The sequence below is a fragment of the Lipophrys pholis genome (genome assembly GCF_963383615.2).
Source record: "Lipophrys pholis genome assembly, chromosome: 1".
Taxonomy (NCBI): Eukaryota; Metazoa; Chordata; class Actinopteri; order Blenniiformes; family Blenniidae; genus Lipophrys; species Lipophrys pholis.
In genome coordinates this window covers 55,143,808-55,161,058 of record NC_137635.1, presented here as the reverse complement: position 1 = coordinate 55,161,058, position 17,251 = coordinate 55,143,808, and the positions used below count along the sequence as shown (strand labels likewise).

The 17,251-nt window shown below is 44.0% G+C and overlaps 1 protein-coding gene across 2 annotated transcripts in view; it reads left to right on the top strand.

Moving 5' to 3' along the window:
* larp4b (La ribonucleoprotein 4B) overlaps positions 1-17,251 on the top strand; it is a 38,178-nt gene that overhangs the window by 2,415 nt on the left and 18,512 nt on the right. For both annotated transcript variants that reach the window (XM_080488460.1, XM_080488459.1), the window contains exon 2: positions 6,757-6,890. In XM_080488460.1, the coding sequence (XP_080344586.1) occupies positions 6,810-6,890 (81 nt within the window). In that variant the 5' untranslated portion in view covers positions 6,757-6,809. The remainder of the gene's footprint in view (positions 1-6,756; positions 6,891-17,251) is intronic.

Below are 17,251 nucleotides of genomic sequence, written 5' to 3'. Positions count from 1 at the left end.
GGGGCAGTGTTGAGTTCCAATAACAGACTTGTGAAGCGTTTGTCTGTGTGACACCTCGACGTGTCACCGCCCGCACTCTGGTTTCATCAGCGTCCTCTCCTGTCACCGCCATCGTAGTTAGCAGAACTCTTCTTGTTATTTGACCTGTATATTGATCCAGAGCAGCGCCGTCTAGAGGGTTGATTGCTAAAAGCTCATTCCAACACAAATTAATGAGGTTATAAACGCAGTGATAGTTCTGTTATCATGTGCATATAGATCATAAATCCAATTTATAACACACTCACTGAAACAAGTTGAAAAACTGAACTTTAAGGAGTTGTTTAATGATGTTTCTTTACTTATTATAATAATTCGTTATTGTATCCACTCACATCTTTTGGAAAAAGTGGCATAAAACCGACCAAACTCACATATAGTTTAAAATTCCAAATGTTGTCCTGTCCTCTTTAAAGATTTCTTAAACATTGTTGAGTTTTGCTGTCCTTCAATATAATGTTTTCACAAAAGTGCAACAAGTAAAGACACTGTAGCTGCTGTAGAAAGACGGGCTGTGCTCGTGAAACTTTATTTGTGACAGTAAGAAGCACAAATAATGTCCTTGGTGAGTTTTTGGGTGTTGAACATACATTGAATGGCACAGAGATACAAAGAAACTTGCTGGTCAGCATGATGTCTCAGTACTGGGACAGTAGAACTTTCCCATGAGGAGAAAGATCATTTTGCAGGAGAGGTGGACCTCTGATTTCAGGCTGGGAGGTCAGTAACGGTTAATAAAGTTGATGTGATCAATCATACTCAGGAAGAACATGCAAGCTCAACTGAAACCTGCTGTGTGGTGCAGTCGTCCAGTCTGAACGTTCCATGTGAAGAGTTTTTGTTGTTTCTACCAAACTACCAAGTCCCAGGAGAATGTGGACTGGCATTCATGACACTCCGAAGGCAACCATTGCTATTGTCCAGCTACTGAGCATGTGCAGTACGACAGCGACTACCGCCATGGTAACGGGCAGCAGCTTTCCCCCCTCTACATGGCGATGGAGCCTGAACGTTTTCAAAAAGTTCCACCTTGGAAGCCGTTTTCAGAAAGTTGTGTTTTCAGTGGCTCTGAGCACCTTTGTTGTGTAAACGAACACCCACAATGCAACGGAAGTTTAGTGTTCTCACTTGAAGTTGTTGCCGTGTGAACGGGCCCTCAGATTTAAGTCACATTTGTTGCACTGAGCTGAAGATTTAACAGTTTGAAGTCTGCTGACCAGAGTCTACGGGAGGCTTGTGTTCGGCCTCGTTCGCCGGCAGCCGTGCGGCAACACGTCCACGCCGTGTGTCAGTATGTGGCTCAAAGGTCAGCGGCTTTACAGCCGGGCCATTCTTTTTCTGCTTTGTATGCAAACGCAGCGAGGGCCCGTGGCGGACACAAGCACCCGATTGTCGGGCTGGATTATCACCGCTTTACAAACTGCTCCAGCTGGATTGGGGGGGGGGTGTTTCTAGCCATGTTTGGACGCGGCCGGGTCCTCCACCCTGCTTGTTTGTCTTTGGCGGACGCGTCGAGGTCGGATGTAGTGGGAGTGATCGCCCAATGGGATCGCCGGATCAGAAAGTGCCACCTCAGGGACGGAGGAGTGAAGTTGTAAACTTGACCCACACAACAACAACAACAGCACACGGGTGGAGAGGAATGTTGGGCCACATAAATGAAGGTCTGGGGGTTTATGGTCACATCGGGGAAGATTACTCAGAAAACTAATTGTAGAAGATGTAAAAGCAACTGTTTTCATCAGTCAGATCAGAGTGATCAAAGAATTGTATATGTATTATGGCTACTACCCACACAATATTCAAATAAACTGACTTCATCTATTGTGACAGTTCTGTCAACAAAAACTGGAAAGCTTCATCTGCTAGACAAAGTTTAGGAGGCCGTGCATGTTGGAATTGGAAATTTGAAAATAATTGTTCTTTGGAAACGCACTACTAAACACACTACTCTTGGTAATAAGATATTAGTGGAATAAAAAACATGAAAGCAGCGTCATGTATTGAATCTCCAAGTAGTTCTTAAACCTTCAACTTGGTTCAGAATCGACTTTCCTTTGGCTTCTACAGGGTTATTGTGTCTAGAATCAACCATAACATTATGTCCACTGACGGGACAACAGAGAAGGTCCTGATATGAAAAAAGCTAAATGCGTCAAGGGCTATCCTGGTCCACTGTATTTCATTGCCTTCAATAAGTGAGCCGTGAGCAGATCTGGAGGGTTTCTTGGTGTCTCGTCCGATCGCAGTCTCCAGGTAAACAATATTGAATTAGCCTTGTTAGCCAGCATCGCTAGCAGCAGCTGTCGACTAGAAAGTGGTGTCACTGACTCATTAAGATTTAAATGCAATTTGTCAAAAATCTACAGAGGCTCGTTGCTGGCTTCCTCCTCATGCTGCTGATTAGTTTCTTGATTAATCACTTAATGAACAAATACTCAGAAAATAGTGAAAAGTGGCCTTCATTAGCTCAGAGAGGCATTTTGGGGTCTGAATGTTTTATCCTATCAGCAGTTCGCCGAGTATTTTATCCAACCTCAAATACAAGCATTTGGAATACTTTTAGCTTTACAAGCGTGTCAGTATGTTTTTTTTTGTTTTTTTAAACCCACAGTTGAACTATAGAGCTATATTACCACAGTTGAACTATAGAGCTCTATTACCACAGTTGCACTATAGAGCTCTATTACCCCGGGTTTGGGAAAAGCAACGCAGCTTCAATGAAGTCTGTTTGGGTCATAATGCAAAAATCTCCTTATCCTTCATGTTCTGGCAGTTAAAATGTCCAAAATTGGCATTAAAATGTACAAAAAGCTTTGTTTTGAAGTATTTGAAAGAGATGGTAAATATTTTGCCTGTTTTCTGTGTAGTCTGATTACAAAATACTTTACTTTGCACCTCTTTGACAATCTTCAGCGCCATCTGCAACTGCCTGAGGTAGAAGGAAAGAAGGAAGACGAACATGTTTCTGATGCATCATGATGAGAAAAGCTCTAGAAAGTTGAGTTCTAACTTTGTGCTGTCTGTTGGAGTCCTTCGCTGATCTGTGTCTGTCAAACCAAATGTGGATATGGAGCCTCTGGGCTCCTGTCCCTTTGCTCACAGGTCGAGTCAGAGCGACAAGCCGACAGCTGAAGGCGCTCTTTGTTTAGTTGTTTTCATCATCTGTTTCAACTGCGTTATTTTAGAAAAGAATCTGATGTTGTTTTTGGTGGGAACATCTTTAATGAAGCATTAATTCCAAATGTTCAAACTCGGGATTAAAGTCTTCTGCAGAAATGTTATTCTGTTGGTGTTTTATCAATCTATTAACTGATCGGGAACGTTTTGATAACGATGGCCTACGGTAACATGGTTTTAGGCAGTGAGCCGTCCAGCCGTCATTTGGACGATCAATTTCTGTAAAAGACGACCGAAGAAATAGTGGACACACTATTAGACGCTACTAGAGGCACAAAGCCTCTAAAATATGTGTATAATGACCGTCACTACTTGTAACCATCCAATTTTGCCTAAATTCACCTTTTTTCACCGAAATATAGCAAATTATCGGCTTGACTTCACAACTTGCAACTGACTTTTGGTTTTGTATCACGTCCAGTAAAGACCAACGTTATTGGTCAATTGCTACCATGTGGTCTCTACCTTTTGAGAGGCGGCCTCTGATTAGTTAGTAATTCTCTGGCACATTCTGATGCGTTAAAATACTAAAGTGGAGAGGAGGAATTTTCTTTCCAAGATGCTGAGGAATTCAATCTGCAGAATCCACACAAGTGGTATTAATTCTATAGATCTATCACATTTTTTATTTCCAAAATGAATTGAGAAAAGGAAATACAGTGGAGGAAGTAATTATTTGATCCCTCACTAATGTTGTTAGTTTGCTCACTGACATAGAAGTGAACAGTGTATAATTTTAAAGGTAAGTTCCTTTTAACAATGAGAGACAGAAAATTCAGAAAACCACATTATATAAAAGATATAAATTGATCTGCATTTTATCAAGTGAAAAAAGTATTTGATCCTCTGGTAAAACATGGCTTAGTACTTGGTGGCAAAACCCTTGTTGGCCAGCACAGAGGCCAGAGGTTTCTTGTAGTTGATTACCAGGTTTGAGGTACTTATCGTACCATATCAAGAGGAATCTTGATCCACTCTTCTCTGCAAATCATCTCCAAATCCTTGAGGTTTTGAGGCCGTCGCTTTGCAACTTGAAGCTTCAGCTCCCTCCACAGGTTTTCTGTGGGATTAAGGTCCAGACACCGGCTCGGCCACTCCATTACCTTAACATGCTTCTTCTTGAGCCACTCCTTCGCTGCCTTGGCCGTGTGTTTTAGGTCATTGTCGTGCTGGAAGACCCATTTTCAGCGCCCTGGCAGGGGGAAGAAGGTTGTCACTCAGGATTTCACGGTACATGGCCCCGTCCATCTTTCCATCAATGCGGTGAAGTCGTCCTGTCCCCCCGAGCAGAGAGACACCCCCAAAGCATGATGTTTCCACCTCCATGCTTGACGGTGGGGACGGTGTTCTTGGGGTCATACTCAGTATTTTTCTTCCTCCAAACACGGCGAGTCAGTTGATGCCAAGAAACTCGATTTTGGTTTCATCTGACCACAGCACTTTCTCCCAAGACTTCTCTGAATCATTCAGGTGACCATTGGTAAACTTCAGACGGGCCTGTACCTGTGCCTTCTTGAGCCGGGGGACCTTGCGGGCGCTGCAGGATTTTAATTGCGGCGTAGTTTGTTACCAATGGTTTTCTTGGTGACTGTGGTCCCAGCTGCCTTGAGATCATTAGCATGCTCCTCCCGTGTAGTTTTTGGCTGATTTCTCATCTTCCTCATGATCAGTGATACCCCCCCGAGATGAGATGTTACATGGAGCCCCAGAACGAGGTCGATTGGTGGTCATTTTGTATTTCTTCCATTTTCAAATGATTGCACCAACACTTGTCTCCTTCTCACCCAGCTTCTTGCCGATAGTCTTGTAGCCCGATCCAGCCTTGTGCAGGTCTACAATCTTGTCCCTGATGTCCTTAGAGAGCTCCTTGGTCTTTCCCATGGTGGAGAGGTTGGAGTCTGATTGATTGCATGGACAGGTGTCTTTTATACAGGTGACTGATTGACACAGGTGTGTTTGCTGCAGGTAACAAGTTTTTTTCGGTGTGTCTAAGGAGTGGGAGTATTTAACCAGTCTGTGGGAGCCAGAATAGTTAATGGTTGCCAGGGGATCAAATAATTATTTCACTTAATGAAATGCAAATCAATTTCTATCTTTTATAAAATGTGGTTTTCTGAATTTTCTCTTTGACAGTGAGCAAACTAACAAAATGAGTGGGGGATCAAATAATTATTTCCTCCACTGTATATTACTCTTAATATTTTGAATTGGTGGCAGGCCTGCCGTCATGGATCTATTAACACGACAACGATCAGCTGGAAACGGCATTGTTTTTGGATTTGACTTTCAGAAAAGTTTCTGTTGGCAGTGTTTTGATAACGTTCGCAGCACTGCACCTCTCAGGAAAGCCGCTTTCCCTTTCCTGAAGAGCGGCAGCATGTGGATAAACCCCGAGTGCGTGCTTCTCCGTTGATGTGACTGATGTGGCAGCCTGTTGCTTCTGTGCCGTCGTGGATGTTTTTGTAAGTGGAGTGAAATGATTCACCGCCATAATACTAGAAGGTGGCAAGATTCTGAAGGATCTGTTGTGAAACTGCAAAAAGCCTTTGGTGTGTTTACTTTCCAGTCTGAGCGGTGTGTCGTGGAACCCTCGGACAGTGATGGAAGCTTTTGGGATTTAATTTCCATATGATTTGTTATAAATACTAACGAACTGAGTTCTGTTTCTTGTGTAGTACGGAACAAACCGGAAATGCAGTTTACGTGAAATGATGTTGTCGTGCAATCTGCGTCACTTCGATATGTAGTTTTTGGAGGAGCTCGTCCGGCAACGCAGAGGTTTTGCGTCTCAGCGGCGTTGATGTGACACGTTACCATAACTTTCCGTTAAAAGAAAGAATCTGTCTGTTGCTCACAGGTATAATCCAACACACAGACACTTAAACGTCTTATAAACAAGCGTCTTGTAGTCCGTCACAGGTCCACAACATTATTACATATTTTCTATTATCATGCAGAATAACTTTAGAGCAGATGTGTCAAACATGTGGCCCCAAAATCTGAATAGATGTTAAGTGTTCTATTAAGAGACGTTTTCTTTTTTTTTCCTGGTGAAGACATGTTTGCATCACAGCTGTAATAAGAGTGTTAATTTGTGAAAATGTGTTGAAGGCTGCAGAAATCATGTGCCTGAGAAACCACAGGCTTTTGTCAACGTTAACCTCAAGTGCCAGATATTTTCAGATCTGTTATCAGGCGTTAGTCGCGGACAAAAGCACTTACTTATTAAATATAAAGGTACTCAAAGAAGAAAACTTTCCTGAAAGTGACCTCGTTCAGGTTTTGCGAAGAGATGTCCGATTGAAATGTGGGATTTCTCATCATGTACTGACTAGCACTAAAACAAAGATGAGTTTGGTTTGAGGTTGAGTTATTGTGTTGAAGTCGTCTCCTGCGTCTCACTTTTTGATGAAGTAACTCTCTGACGCCGCCCCCCCGCCAAGCTCATCTCAGCACAGCTGTTACTGTGCCACCACCATGGTGAACAACATGAATCTGATTTGTTTGTGCCCTCTTCCTCCTCCTCCTCCTCCTCAGCTTCCTTGGTGACACAGAGACTTCTCCCTGAGGAGCCAAGAAGCAGACAGCTCATGACTTCTGACCAGGACACGAAAGTTGTAGCTGAACCACAGGTGCAGCAAGTGCAAGCGGCAAAAGAAAACTCTCATTTGGTGAGTCTCACACATTAATCTTTCACTTCTTTTATCTCTCCTATGACTCATTCCTGTAGAATAGAGCTTCTTCTGGAGTGACACTGTTTGATGTTGATGTCTGAGTAGATTCTAATGGGTTTCTTTGTCGGTTCTTTTGAGTTCCACAACATTCACATACAGTTACCCAGTTTGGGGGTTTGGATATTATACCAGGTATTTTGCGGCTCTAACCCTCAGACTATATCGGCAGTAATCTGGATGATGTGGCGTGGCGCCGCCTGCGGTGGCTGTCCTCGTATTTATCATATTCAAAGATGTGATTTTGTTTAAGTTTTGCATGTTAAGTGTGCAGCATGTAGCCGGTGATCCTGTGGAGCTGCAAGAGAAGAGCTCAGCTTCAACAACTCCTGGATAAACACACTGAGACTCTTCTGACCTAATGTGGCTAAATAACACAGATCAGCCAGAACATTAGAACCACTGTAACTGTCCGGTGACTAACTGAAACTGTGTGGCTGAGGCGATGACTAAATACATATTTATGATATTGTCTCGCAACACGTCCACGACAAAGTACATATTGTGACGACTCTGTGGATATCAATCAGTGAAAATGATTCCACTATGGAAACAAAAAAGAACAAAGAGCACTAACTATACAGAACTAACGTGTCCCTTTAACTTCCTGAAAACTTTCAGACGTCATCCTGGTGATCACACTCCCTGGATAAATGATGTGAAGTAGTATGAGTGTGGCTAACAAGGTGAAACAAAGCGGCGTTCTGACCTCACAGTTGACGCCTCATGAGCAGGATGGATGAACAAGTGTGAGGATGTGTGAACTTGACGGGGGCAGATTGTGACGTCTCGATGAATGGAGGGAGTGTAAACCATGACGTCTCAGCTTGGGCTGGGGCTGGACGGCAATAAGGAATCCCACGGTATCTAAAAATAGCAACGGTATCAGTTTCATTACTGTCAAAGAAAATAAAACAAAAAAAAAATTATAAATAAAAAGTGAACTGTTTTATGATACGACAGTTAATAAAGTTTTTGGATGCGACATCGTCACATGACCGCTCAGCAATGAAACTGAAACACAAGTCAAGACGCGACGTGAAGCCATGCACACAGTCGGTTGGTCTCGACAGACACTCTCGATGTCCAGTACGAGCTGCCTGGACGGAAATACTTTCCAAAACAGCCATTCCAGATTAACAGAATAAAGTTAGAAAAAGCCATACAGCAGACAATCTAGATGCTCTGCTCAGAGACGTGCTTCACGGACCAAAGGCAGAAACCGTGTCCTCGGACTACGTCCTAATATTTTCAAAGCAGGAGAGGGACGTGGACAAAAAGCTGAATTTAGACCAAGAGTGGAGTCTTAACGTTGAGCTGACATCAATTCGTTCCAGACAAATAGCTGGAAAGCCAGAGTCTCCTGAATGGAGCAGCGTTTCCCCTTCATACAACTACATGGACATGCGTTTTTCTCGTCTCAGCTCGAGAAACTACTGCTATAATATTTGGCTCTGGAGGTTTCATATCAGGTAAATTCACACACTTTGTTATGTAAGAGGAGAGAAGCAAGGGCTCCTTCTCATCTCTTCACAAACTAAAGTTGTATTATCTTTTGCGATGGACACCTCACATAATGACATAACAAATACTATTTATTGTTATACGTAGAAAAGCCTCACTTTATAACGTAATGAGTTATAATGTTTAAATGAGAGACTGATGTTTGAATAAAGAAACATTGTGGACCTAAATTTAATGACCGTAATACCGTATACCGGGAACATATGAGGAAGGTTCAAAGCTGTCAACTTGTGGATACTACCCAACTCTAGTTTGGACTAACTTTTAAATCCACAGCAGTGACTGGACCTGAATTTCCACATGATTATGTTTAATGTGCATCAGAGGAGGAGCAAATTTTGTAACTCGACACTGATGACCTGTTTGTTTTTATTCCTTTCTTTTATGAGCTTCCAGCAGCCTAGTCGATGTGGATGTGACTTTTTGTTCTCTGTCGTGGCTGAGCAGCGCTAAAAGCTCATCATGACGTCTCAACACGCAAAACACTTTTACAGCTTCAATCTCCCAGAGGGCCACATCAAAATTAGCACTGCTATTGAGGGCCGACACATAAGTTGAGTTCAGTTTTGTTCAACCCCCCCAGCAGGTCTCTGCTGCCAGACAATGTGCAGCATGTGGAGTGTCTCCAACACTAATCCGTCTCCTCCTCATTGCATTATTCATTCCCTCCATATTGGATGGTGGTAAACTACGTCTGTAGCCACAGCTGCTCTGGAGCAGGCTGACGGAAGAGAGGCTGCGAATCTGCACAATCGACCCCTCTGACCACCACCAACCACTCACTCTCTCAGGCTCCCTGGTGTTCCCAGGTACTGACCAGGCCCTGCCTCTCTTAGCTTCAGAGATCTGACGGGGTGGGGGATCCATAAGGTTTTATGGCCCTATGTCTGTGACTACTCGTGTCTGAAACAGCGAAAGGTCACATCGGGTGTTAATCAGACGTTTGCTTCTTACTGCAGCCCGAGTCCATAGTTTTGATCAGGATGAAAAAGGAGAAAGCGCCAGTTAGCAGTGCTGGGACAGTATTTATAGAAAGGTAGTGTTGGGACTTTAGCTCCTGCTGAGGTGATGGGTTACTGCAGCCACTGCTGTCATCCATCACGCAGACCAAACACAACATCTAGTTCCACTCACCGCTCTTGTTCGTGGAGGTTGAAAAATAAAAGAAATGGGTCAACATTAGTGGGAAAGCTCTGGCGGTATTAGATTTCTGGGAGTGGATGTGGAATATAAAACTGCCTTATTGAGATCAGAGACGGGGCTGTAACCGTGTCACTCTCCAGCCGGGACGCTTCTGTGGAGACGAGACGACGAGACTAACTAATGTTTGGTTTTTTCCCATAATGTTGACATTGCACCTATTTGTGAGGGAAGCAGTTCATTTATTCAGGTTCTGTGAAACTTCTATAAGTGTAATTAGTTGAAAAACTGCTCCTAATTGTTGTTTATGTACTGAGACCTGCATGAAAACAAAGGGAGACATTTGGAGTTATTAATTAAAGGTTATGAGCGATCATTGTGCTAATCCAGCCAATTTTGGACCAAACAGGGATTATGTGACCTGAAGTGAGGCTCCGGTCACACGACGAATGTTCAAGTGAAAACGTTTGTTCCAAGTTCCCAGACAAGTGGAACGTACCGCCAGGGCCTGTAACGCTTCCCGCAGCTCTGCTCCAGCTGGGATGGTGTTTATGCATCTTTAACAGTAATGAGGACGTTAACTCCCGGGGCATATTAAAAAATGTTAGAAATTCCACGGTGGTGCCAAAAGCTCGTCAATCAGGAAGAGGAAGTGAGCAGAAGCGTCGCTGTTAGTCCAGTTGTGCAGAGCAGAAAATCGTTCCTATTCAAAGATGATCATTGTCCCTTGTGTGCGTTTCCTTTCCCCACGTGTGGGTCGTCCTGTGTGCTGTCCAGACACGCCCCTCGGTTCACTCGCCGCCTGCAGCATCAGGAATCTGTCAGCGTTCTGCACGAGCCTGCAGGCTTGATTGACGGCAGCACATGCACGGCTTTCTCTTATTCTTTTTCCTTTTTTTTTTTTTTGTGGAGCGCTAAATGCGGTCGCCACGGCGGGGCATCACACCAGTCCTACCTGGAGTCTAACACCGGTAAACTCCGGCTGTGACGAGTAAACACAGCCTCTAAAGCCTCCTGTCAGCGAGCTGTCACTCAGGCTCTGTTTACCACAACCTTTAAGTCAAAACACTCAACTTTCCTCTTCCTCTGATAACGGCACGCTTTGAAAGCTGCTTCCACTTCACTTGTTGAAGGTTTTCAGGAAGTTTCAGCAAGAGTCTGAATTGAAGGTGCAGATAACGACCGTCTCCATGTTCTCCTCTTGCTGTTTTCTTATGTTTGGAGAAAAATCATCAAAAAAGCAAGTGTGGTTTTCTGTCCATGTTTGGTTACTTTATTTTTCCTGAATGGACGGCGCAGGCTCATGATGTTTTATTATTGCGTAGTCACGTTGAGTCGTCGCCGATTCAGCTCGTACGATCTGTAAAAATTATTATTTACATTCGTCTTGTTCGGTGGTGAGCAGTGTGAAGGCTCTGACGACCCCGACGGCCGTTCCATCATTCCTTGTGGGTTTCCGTAGTTGCTGTTGCACTTTTGCATAAATCTGAGTTAAAGCATGAATTTGTTGAATGACGGAGACTCATTTACTTTTTGTCCTCAACAGTTAAAATGCATACAATCACAGTAATAATGTTGCATTTTGACAATATATCTGATGTCTGCAGTCATTTTGAAATGCATTGAGAAGAAAAATTAAATTGAAAGTTGAATTTTTCTTGAAACAAAATCATATATTCTTTTTTTTTTTTAAGGCCAACTTGCCCAGCCCTAGGTGGTAGTAAGGGGAGTAGTAACACACAGTGACTTGGATAAGTAACTTTTATCTGATTACTTGTTTAGAAATAGTAACGCGTTAGATTACTCATTACTGGAAAAAAGTGGTCATATTAGAGCGAGACCGGCGTCACTGCACACTAAACATTCCAGAGAAAATAGTTCAGGACTATGCTATGAATTTTAACTATCAACTGGGCTAAATTCAGGCTTTTTTCATCATTTATTTAATTAAAATATTTGTTTAGTTGACAGACATTGGTGATGAACACCCCCAGTACGACTAGCGATTAATCATTTAGCAAAATTAATCTGAATGGTCAATTACCCAAACTGACTTTCTTTACGTGACGAAGCTCGGGGCTCCTGTTTCTCTGACGGCTGCGAATCAGCTGCCAATCAGCTGCCAATCAGCTGCTTCGAAGAAGAAAGAATGCGGAACAACTAAGCGGATGGCCTGGAGGTGACGAAAAAGTTATTCTTCCTGAGAGCTCCAAATTTAGGAAACGGAAAAGGCCTGCTCTTTTTTCCACTGTCATTTACACACACACACACACACACACACACACACACACACACACACACACACACACACACACACACACACACACACACACACACACACACACACACACACACACACACACACACACACACTCAAGATTGGAAAGAAGATTGGCAGCAAGCGGGAAGAGGCACACACGCTCCACAGGACTGGTGCTTCAGGCGTTCTTGTTACAAGCCACCAGTCGTGGTGGAAAAAGTGCTCAGAAAACCAACATAATGTTCACTGGGTTGAACGTGCTCAGTTCAAGTTGTCAAGGCGCCTCGACAACGATGGAGGGAGACGATCCTCCATTTATTTCATTTCACGACGCTAAACAATGTGTGTGAGAGCTTCTCCTGCTCATGTCAGCAGGCTTAGATGTGAATAATACCCGGAATCCTGAGTGGGATTACATGGCAACGTTTTCAATAATAACAATCCAACTTGGTGGTTTTATTTTGACAGTCACAGTAATAACAATCCAACTTGGTGGTTTTATTTTGACAGTCACAGTAATAACAATCCAACTTGGTGGTTTTATTTTGCTTTCAGACTACAAAACAAACAACAGCACCAACTAGTGGACCAACATGAAAACTACATCGTTGTCAGTGTTCCTGCCATTTCCGTGTAACTAAGTTTTCTGAAACAAAAACTGAAACGCTTTGCTTTTTCGCTTAAAATGTCGTTGAAACGGAGCATTAGAAGTGTGCAGTTTGCAGGAGCTATAAAATACTATTATGAGGAATTCTTTCCTAATTGATCCACAATAACCTGCTGTAAGATGGGAGAACATCAATAAACGGTTTGATATCGTGCAGCTAAAACAAGCTGCTCATCCACTGTACAAAGATATTACAGGTGATTGTGTGTGACAGTAATATTTACACTGAAGAAAATCACTGCTCCTAAAGACAATAGTTGCACATATTTCTTTCTCATCTGAGTGCCTTAAGCCTTGTTTATACTCGAGTAAGAGAAGCACCGTGGCAGTCCGACATGTCTGTGTTCCACCTCATCCCGTATTCACACATTGACACTCTGAGAGTCGGCGGCAGATCGGGCGACGCACCATATGCCTCGCACATATGTGTGAGAAATAAATTGAACATGACCCATTTATGGTTGTGAGTGTTAAATTCAAATCTGTTACGGACGCTAAATGAAAAGAAAGGAGCGTCCACCCCTCTCTCCGTCTCTGTCCGTCTCTCTCCGTCTCTGTCTGTCTGTCTCCGTCTCTGTCTGTCTGTCTCCGTCTCTCTGTGGAAGGTTGATTGTTGTGATCAGACGAGGCTCAAACAGCAGAAAGATGTTTAGTTCGTTTACATGGATAATTTCCACAAAGCAACAACTGTGATGCTCCATCATCATTTGATTGAGGAATTATATTGGCTGTAATCAATAAGAAGACCAAAGACAGCTTTTTGATGGTGCTTCAAGCAGCTCGTTAAGAATATTGGAAAGGAGACAAGCAGAGCATTGGACCTCGCAATAACCATAGAAAGATAGATTTACTTGACTGATCCCTGGTGGGAAATTAAAATGTCACAGCGGCCAGGTACAGAGCACACGCACAAATAAAATATAATCTGATAAAAGCACTTTAAAGCAACATCAGTTTGAATGTTTCATCGTATTTTGAGTCTATTTCTCATTCAGAATGAGATTTCTGGGCCATTAGTGCGTGTTGATTACAATATAAATTTCCATAATGGCAACAAATCAATGACGATAAATCATATACGCAATTTTCTACATATTGTCTGACATTTGTAAATGAATAACGTGTAGTAGTGAATAATGAACATAGTTATAATAATGCATTGAATTTTACGTGATCGGCCACAAAACGCCTCAGTGTGTCTGCTCTGGTAAAGGAAAAAGCAGAGAAAACACCAAGTTATGATTTATTTATTTTAGTATTATTGTTTGCTTGGTATATTCCTGTCTGCCAAGGGAGAGTTTGGATTGTTTTTCTTTATCTTTGATTTGTTGGTTTCATTTTCACACACACATACTGAGCTCAACACGGAGTTCTTTTAAAAAAACAACCTAAAAACCTCAGAACCCTTTCTTTCCAGTTCATCGAGGACGTCCAGAATTCTATAAAGAGCTTTTTATTTCAGTAGCATTAAAATCTGATAGCATTTTGCAGCATTAAATCTTCAAACCTCTCTTAGAATACATTCAGGGGCAAAGTTAAATCTTTTGCTGTTTCTTAGTTGAAGTGTTTGTCGTGACCGAGGAGTTGGACCACGTTTACAGAGTTTCAAGGGAAAATGCAAAGTTTTTTGTGATTCCGTCACTGAAAAGTTTTGTGATACCTGTTTCCACAGAAAAGGCATGTTGGTCCTCGAGGTGGCGCTGTTGTTAGTTTTAGTAGTGAAAGCAGCCGTCAGGAAGCTGCTTCAGCTGCTTCAGCTGCGGGTCTGCAGACCGACAGAGGAACTGAATTCAGCAGTTCTTCTTTCTCTTCTGAGAGACTCTGGCTCATCTTCTGGATCTTTCTTTCAGTCTGACGTTGCAGAATCCCCTCCATCAGACAAGCAGTGTAATAACCCCCCCCGACAACAGTGACTTGTTGCTGTCGCAGAACACCATGACCCCCCCCCCCCCCCCAAAATACACCTTCAATCAGGGCAGCCGCTAACCTTTTCCTCCTCCGTTAAGGAAGGGAACATTTAAACATTTTGAAAGGTCAACGATGGCTGCTGACATCACATGGTTGTGGTCTGGGTGTTTCCATGGCAGCCGGTCTGACGGGGGTGGGTATCTAAATGAGTGTGGGGCGGGGGGCATCCGTCTGGCCAGACGCTTCCTGAATGATCCAGGATTGCAGCGCCGGTGAAATATGAGCCAGGAGCAAAGCCTTTCACAGCTCATCTCAGATCTGTCCAGGCTTATCTCTCCTTTTGCCTCTCGCTCCTTTAATGTGTCTTCCAGCCTCTCACTGGGCCACGGCTGCTCGTTAGTAGAGTAATCTATTACAACCAGGCCTCTAGAGGACAGACTTAATTTAAGCGGAGCCTCTGGGTTATTCAGTCTCTGGAGCCGCCCCGGTTCCTGGTTCGGAGCTCAGGTGTGCCGCTCCTCGCCAGAGAATGACTCAGTGCAACAGTGACCAAACGAAACGCTTCAAGCAACGCGAAGCAGGAGAGAGGCAGCCAGTGAGCTGCTGCGACGTCAGCCCGGCCCACCGGGGGGGGGGGGCTGCTCGGCGCCGCCATCAGATCTGTTGAATCAGCCCAGCAGCTCGATCGTAAAGAGGCGGCGTGACGGTGGCAGCAGCCTGAGGCAGTGCTGGAGGCACACCATGTTGGTTGGAAGTCTCCCGCCCGCCCGTACAGACACGTAGGGCGGCGCTGGTCATGGATTGGATGCAGGATTGGACGGGGGGCTCCTGGCCCACCGTGCCTCAGGAGCTGAACGAAGCGCTGGCGTTGACCACGGCTCTGGGTTACAGCCTGTTGGCCTGCGAGACGTGCATGCTCAACTGCTGCCTGGACTCTGTGAGTACGACCTCTTCAGCACCTCGAAGGACAGATGGGTGGAACTGACGGGTCGCTGTTACTCAAGTTACCAGAGTCGGAGGAAGTAGAGACAATTCTTTACTGGTTGAAAACTTCAGCTTGGACGCTTGGTTGGACTCTGTAATACACACTGTTATTATTTTGTGCTTGACGCCGGCTGTGTGTGCATAAAATAAAGCATGAATAAAACAGTTTTTTTCCTTGTAATTAATCTTTTGCTGAGCACAGAAGGTGTTTAAATCATTTAATTTCTCCGCTTTGGTTTGAACACTTTTCCTCTGTAGGGATAACTCTGGCATCTAATCATGGTAAAGCTTTTATTATGATGCTTTTGAATCGTAGGAAATGTGCGGACCATGTGAACACAAACGGTTCAATTTCCAGATATTCGTGTGTTTTCCGGTTCTTTCTTTGATTGGACCCAATCTGTTTTCACCAATCTGAAGACTTTCCAGCAAATATGTGTTAAAAGGTTTTGTACACAGAAGAAAACACTTAAAAATCACCTTTGGCTGACTCATTTTATTGGTTTTAATACCAGACTCTTTAAGGATTGTTCACAGTTCTATTTACTTCAAGTGTCTTTAGTAAATCATATATTTGTATTGTTTGAGATCCTGAATGTCTTTTGGGATCAAAAAAGTATCATCCATTCATCAATCCATTGACCTACTTCCTTTTTTCCTTCCTCTCCATCCCGCTCTCCTTTTTTTTCTTTCTTCATCACTGAGCTTAAATCGGTCTCTTGTTGCGTTAGCTCTGTCTGTTGTCCTGTTGCTCGTTGTTCTGTTGCTCGTTGTCCTGTTGCCCGTTGTGCTCTCCTGTTGCTCGTTGTGTTGTCCTGTTGCTCGTTGTGTTGTCCTGTTGCTCGTTGTTGTGTTGTCCTGTTGCTCGTTGTTGTGTTGTCCTGTTGCTCGTTGTTGTGTTGTCCTGTTGCTCGTTGTGTTGTCCTGTTGCTCGTTGTTGTGTTGTCCTGTTGCCCGTTGTGTTGTCCTGTTGCTCGTTGTTGTGTTGTCCTGTTGCCCGTTGTGTTGTCCTGTTGCTCGTTGTGTTGTCCTGTTGCTCGTTGTGTTGTCCTGTTGCCCGTTGTGTTGTCCTGTTGCCCGTTGTGCTGTCCTGTTGCTCGTTGTCCTGTTGCCCGTTGTGTTGTCCTGTTGCTCGTTGTGTTGTCCTGTTGCCCGTTGTGTTGTTCTGTTGCCCGTTGTGTTGTTCTGTATCCCGTTGTGCTGTCCTGTTGCTCGTTGTTGTGTTGTCCTGTTGCTCGTTGTGTTGTCCTGTTGCCCGTTGTGTTGTTCTGTTGCTCGTTGGGCTGTCCTGTTGCCCGTTGTGTTGTCCTGTTGCCCGTTGTGTTGTTCTGTTGCTCGTTGTTGTGTTGTCCTGTTGCTCGTTGTGTTGTCCTGTTGCTCGTTGTGTTGTTCTGTTGCCCGTTGTGTTGTTCTGTTGCTCGTTGGGCTGTCCTGTTGCCCGTTGTGTTGTCCTGTTGCTCGTTGTTGTGTTGTCCTGTTGCCCGTTGTTGTGTTGTCCTGTTGCTCGTTGTTGTGTTGTCCTGTTGCCCGTTGTGTTGTCCTGTTGCTCGTTGGGCTGTCCTGTTGCTCGTTGGGCTGTCCTCTTGCCCGTTGTGTTGTCCTGTTGCTCGTTGGGCTGTCCTGTTGCTCATTGGGCTGTCCTCTTGCCCGTTGTGTTTTCCTGTTGCTCGTTGTGTTGTCCTGTTGCTCGTTGGGCTGTCCTGTTGCTCCATGTGTTGTTAGCAGTTGCTGATTTGGAGCAGTTACCTTTGATAACGACCTGCAGATTTAACATGTCTGAAGTTCATTGCCGCTGCTCTCAGATGACTTTCACAACCT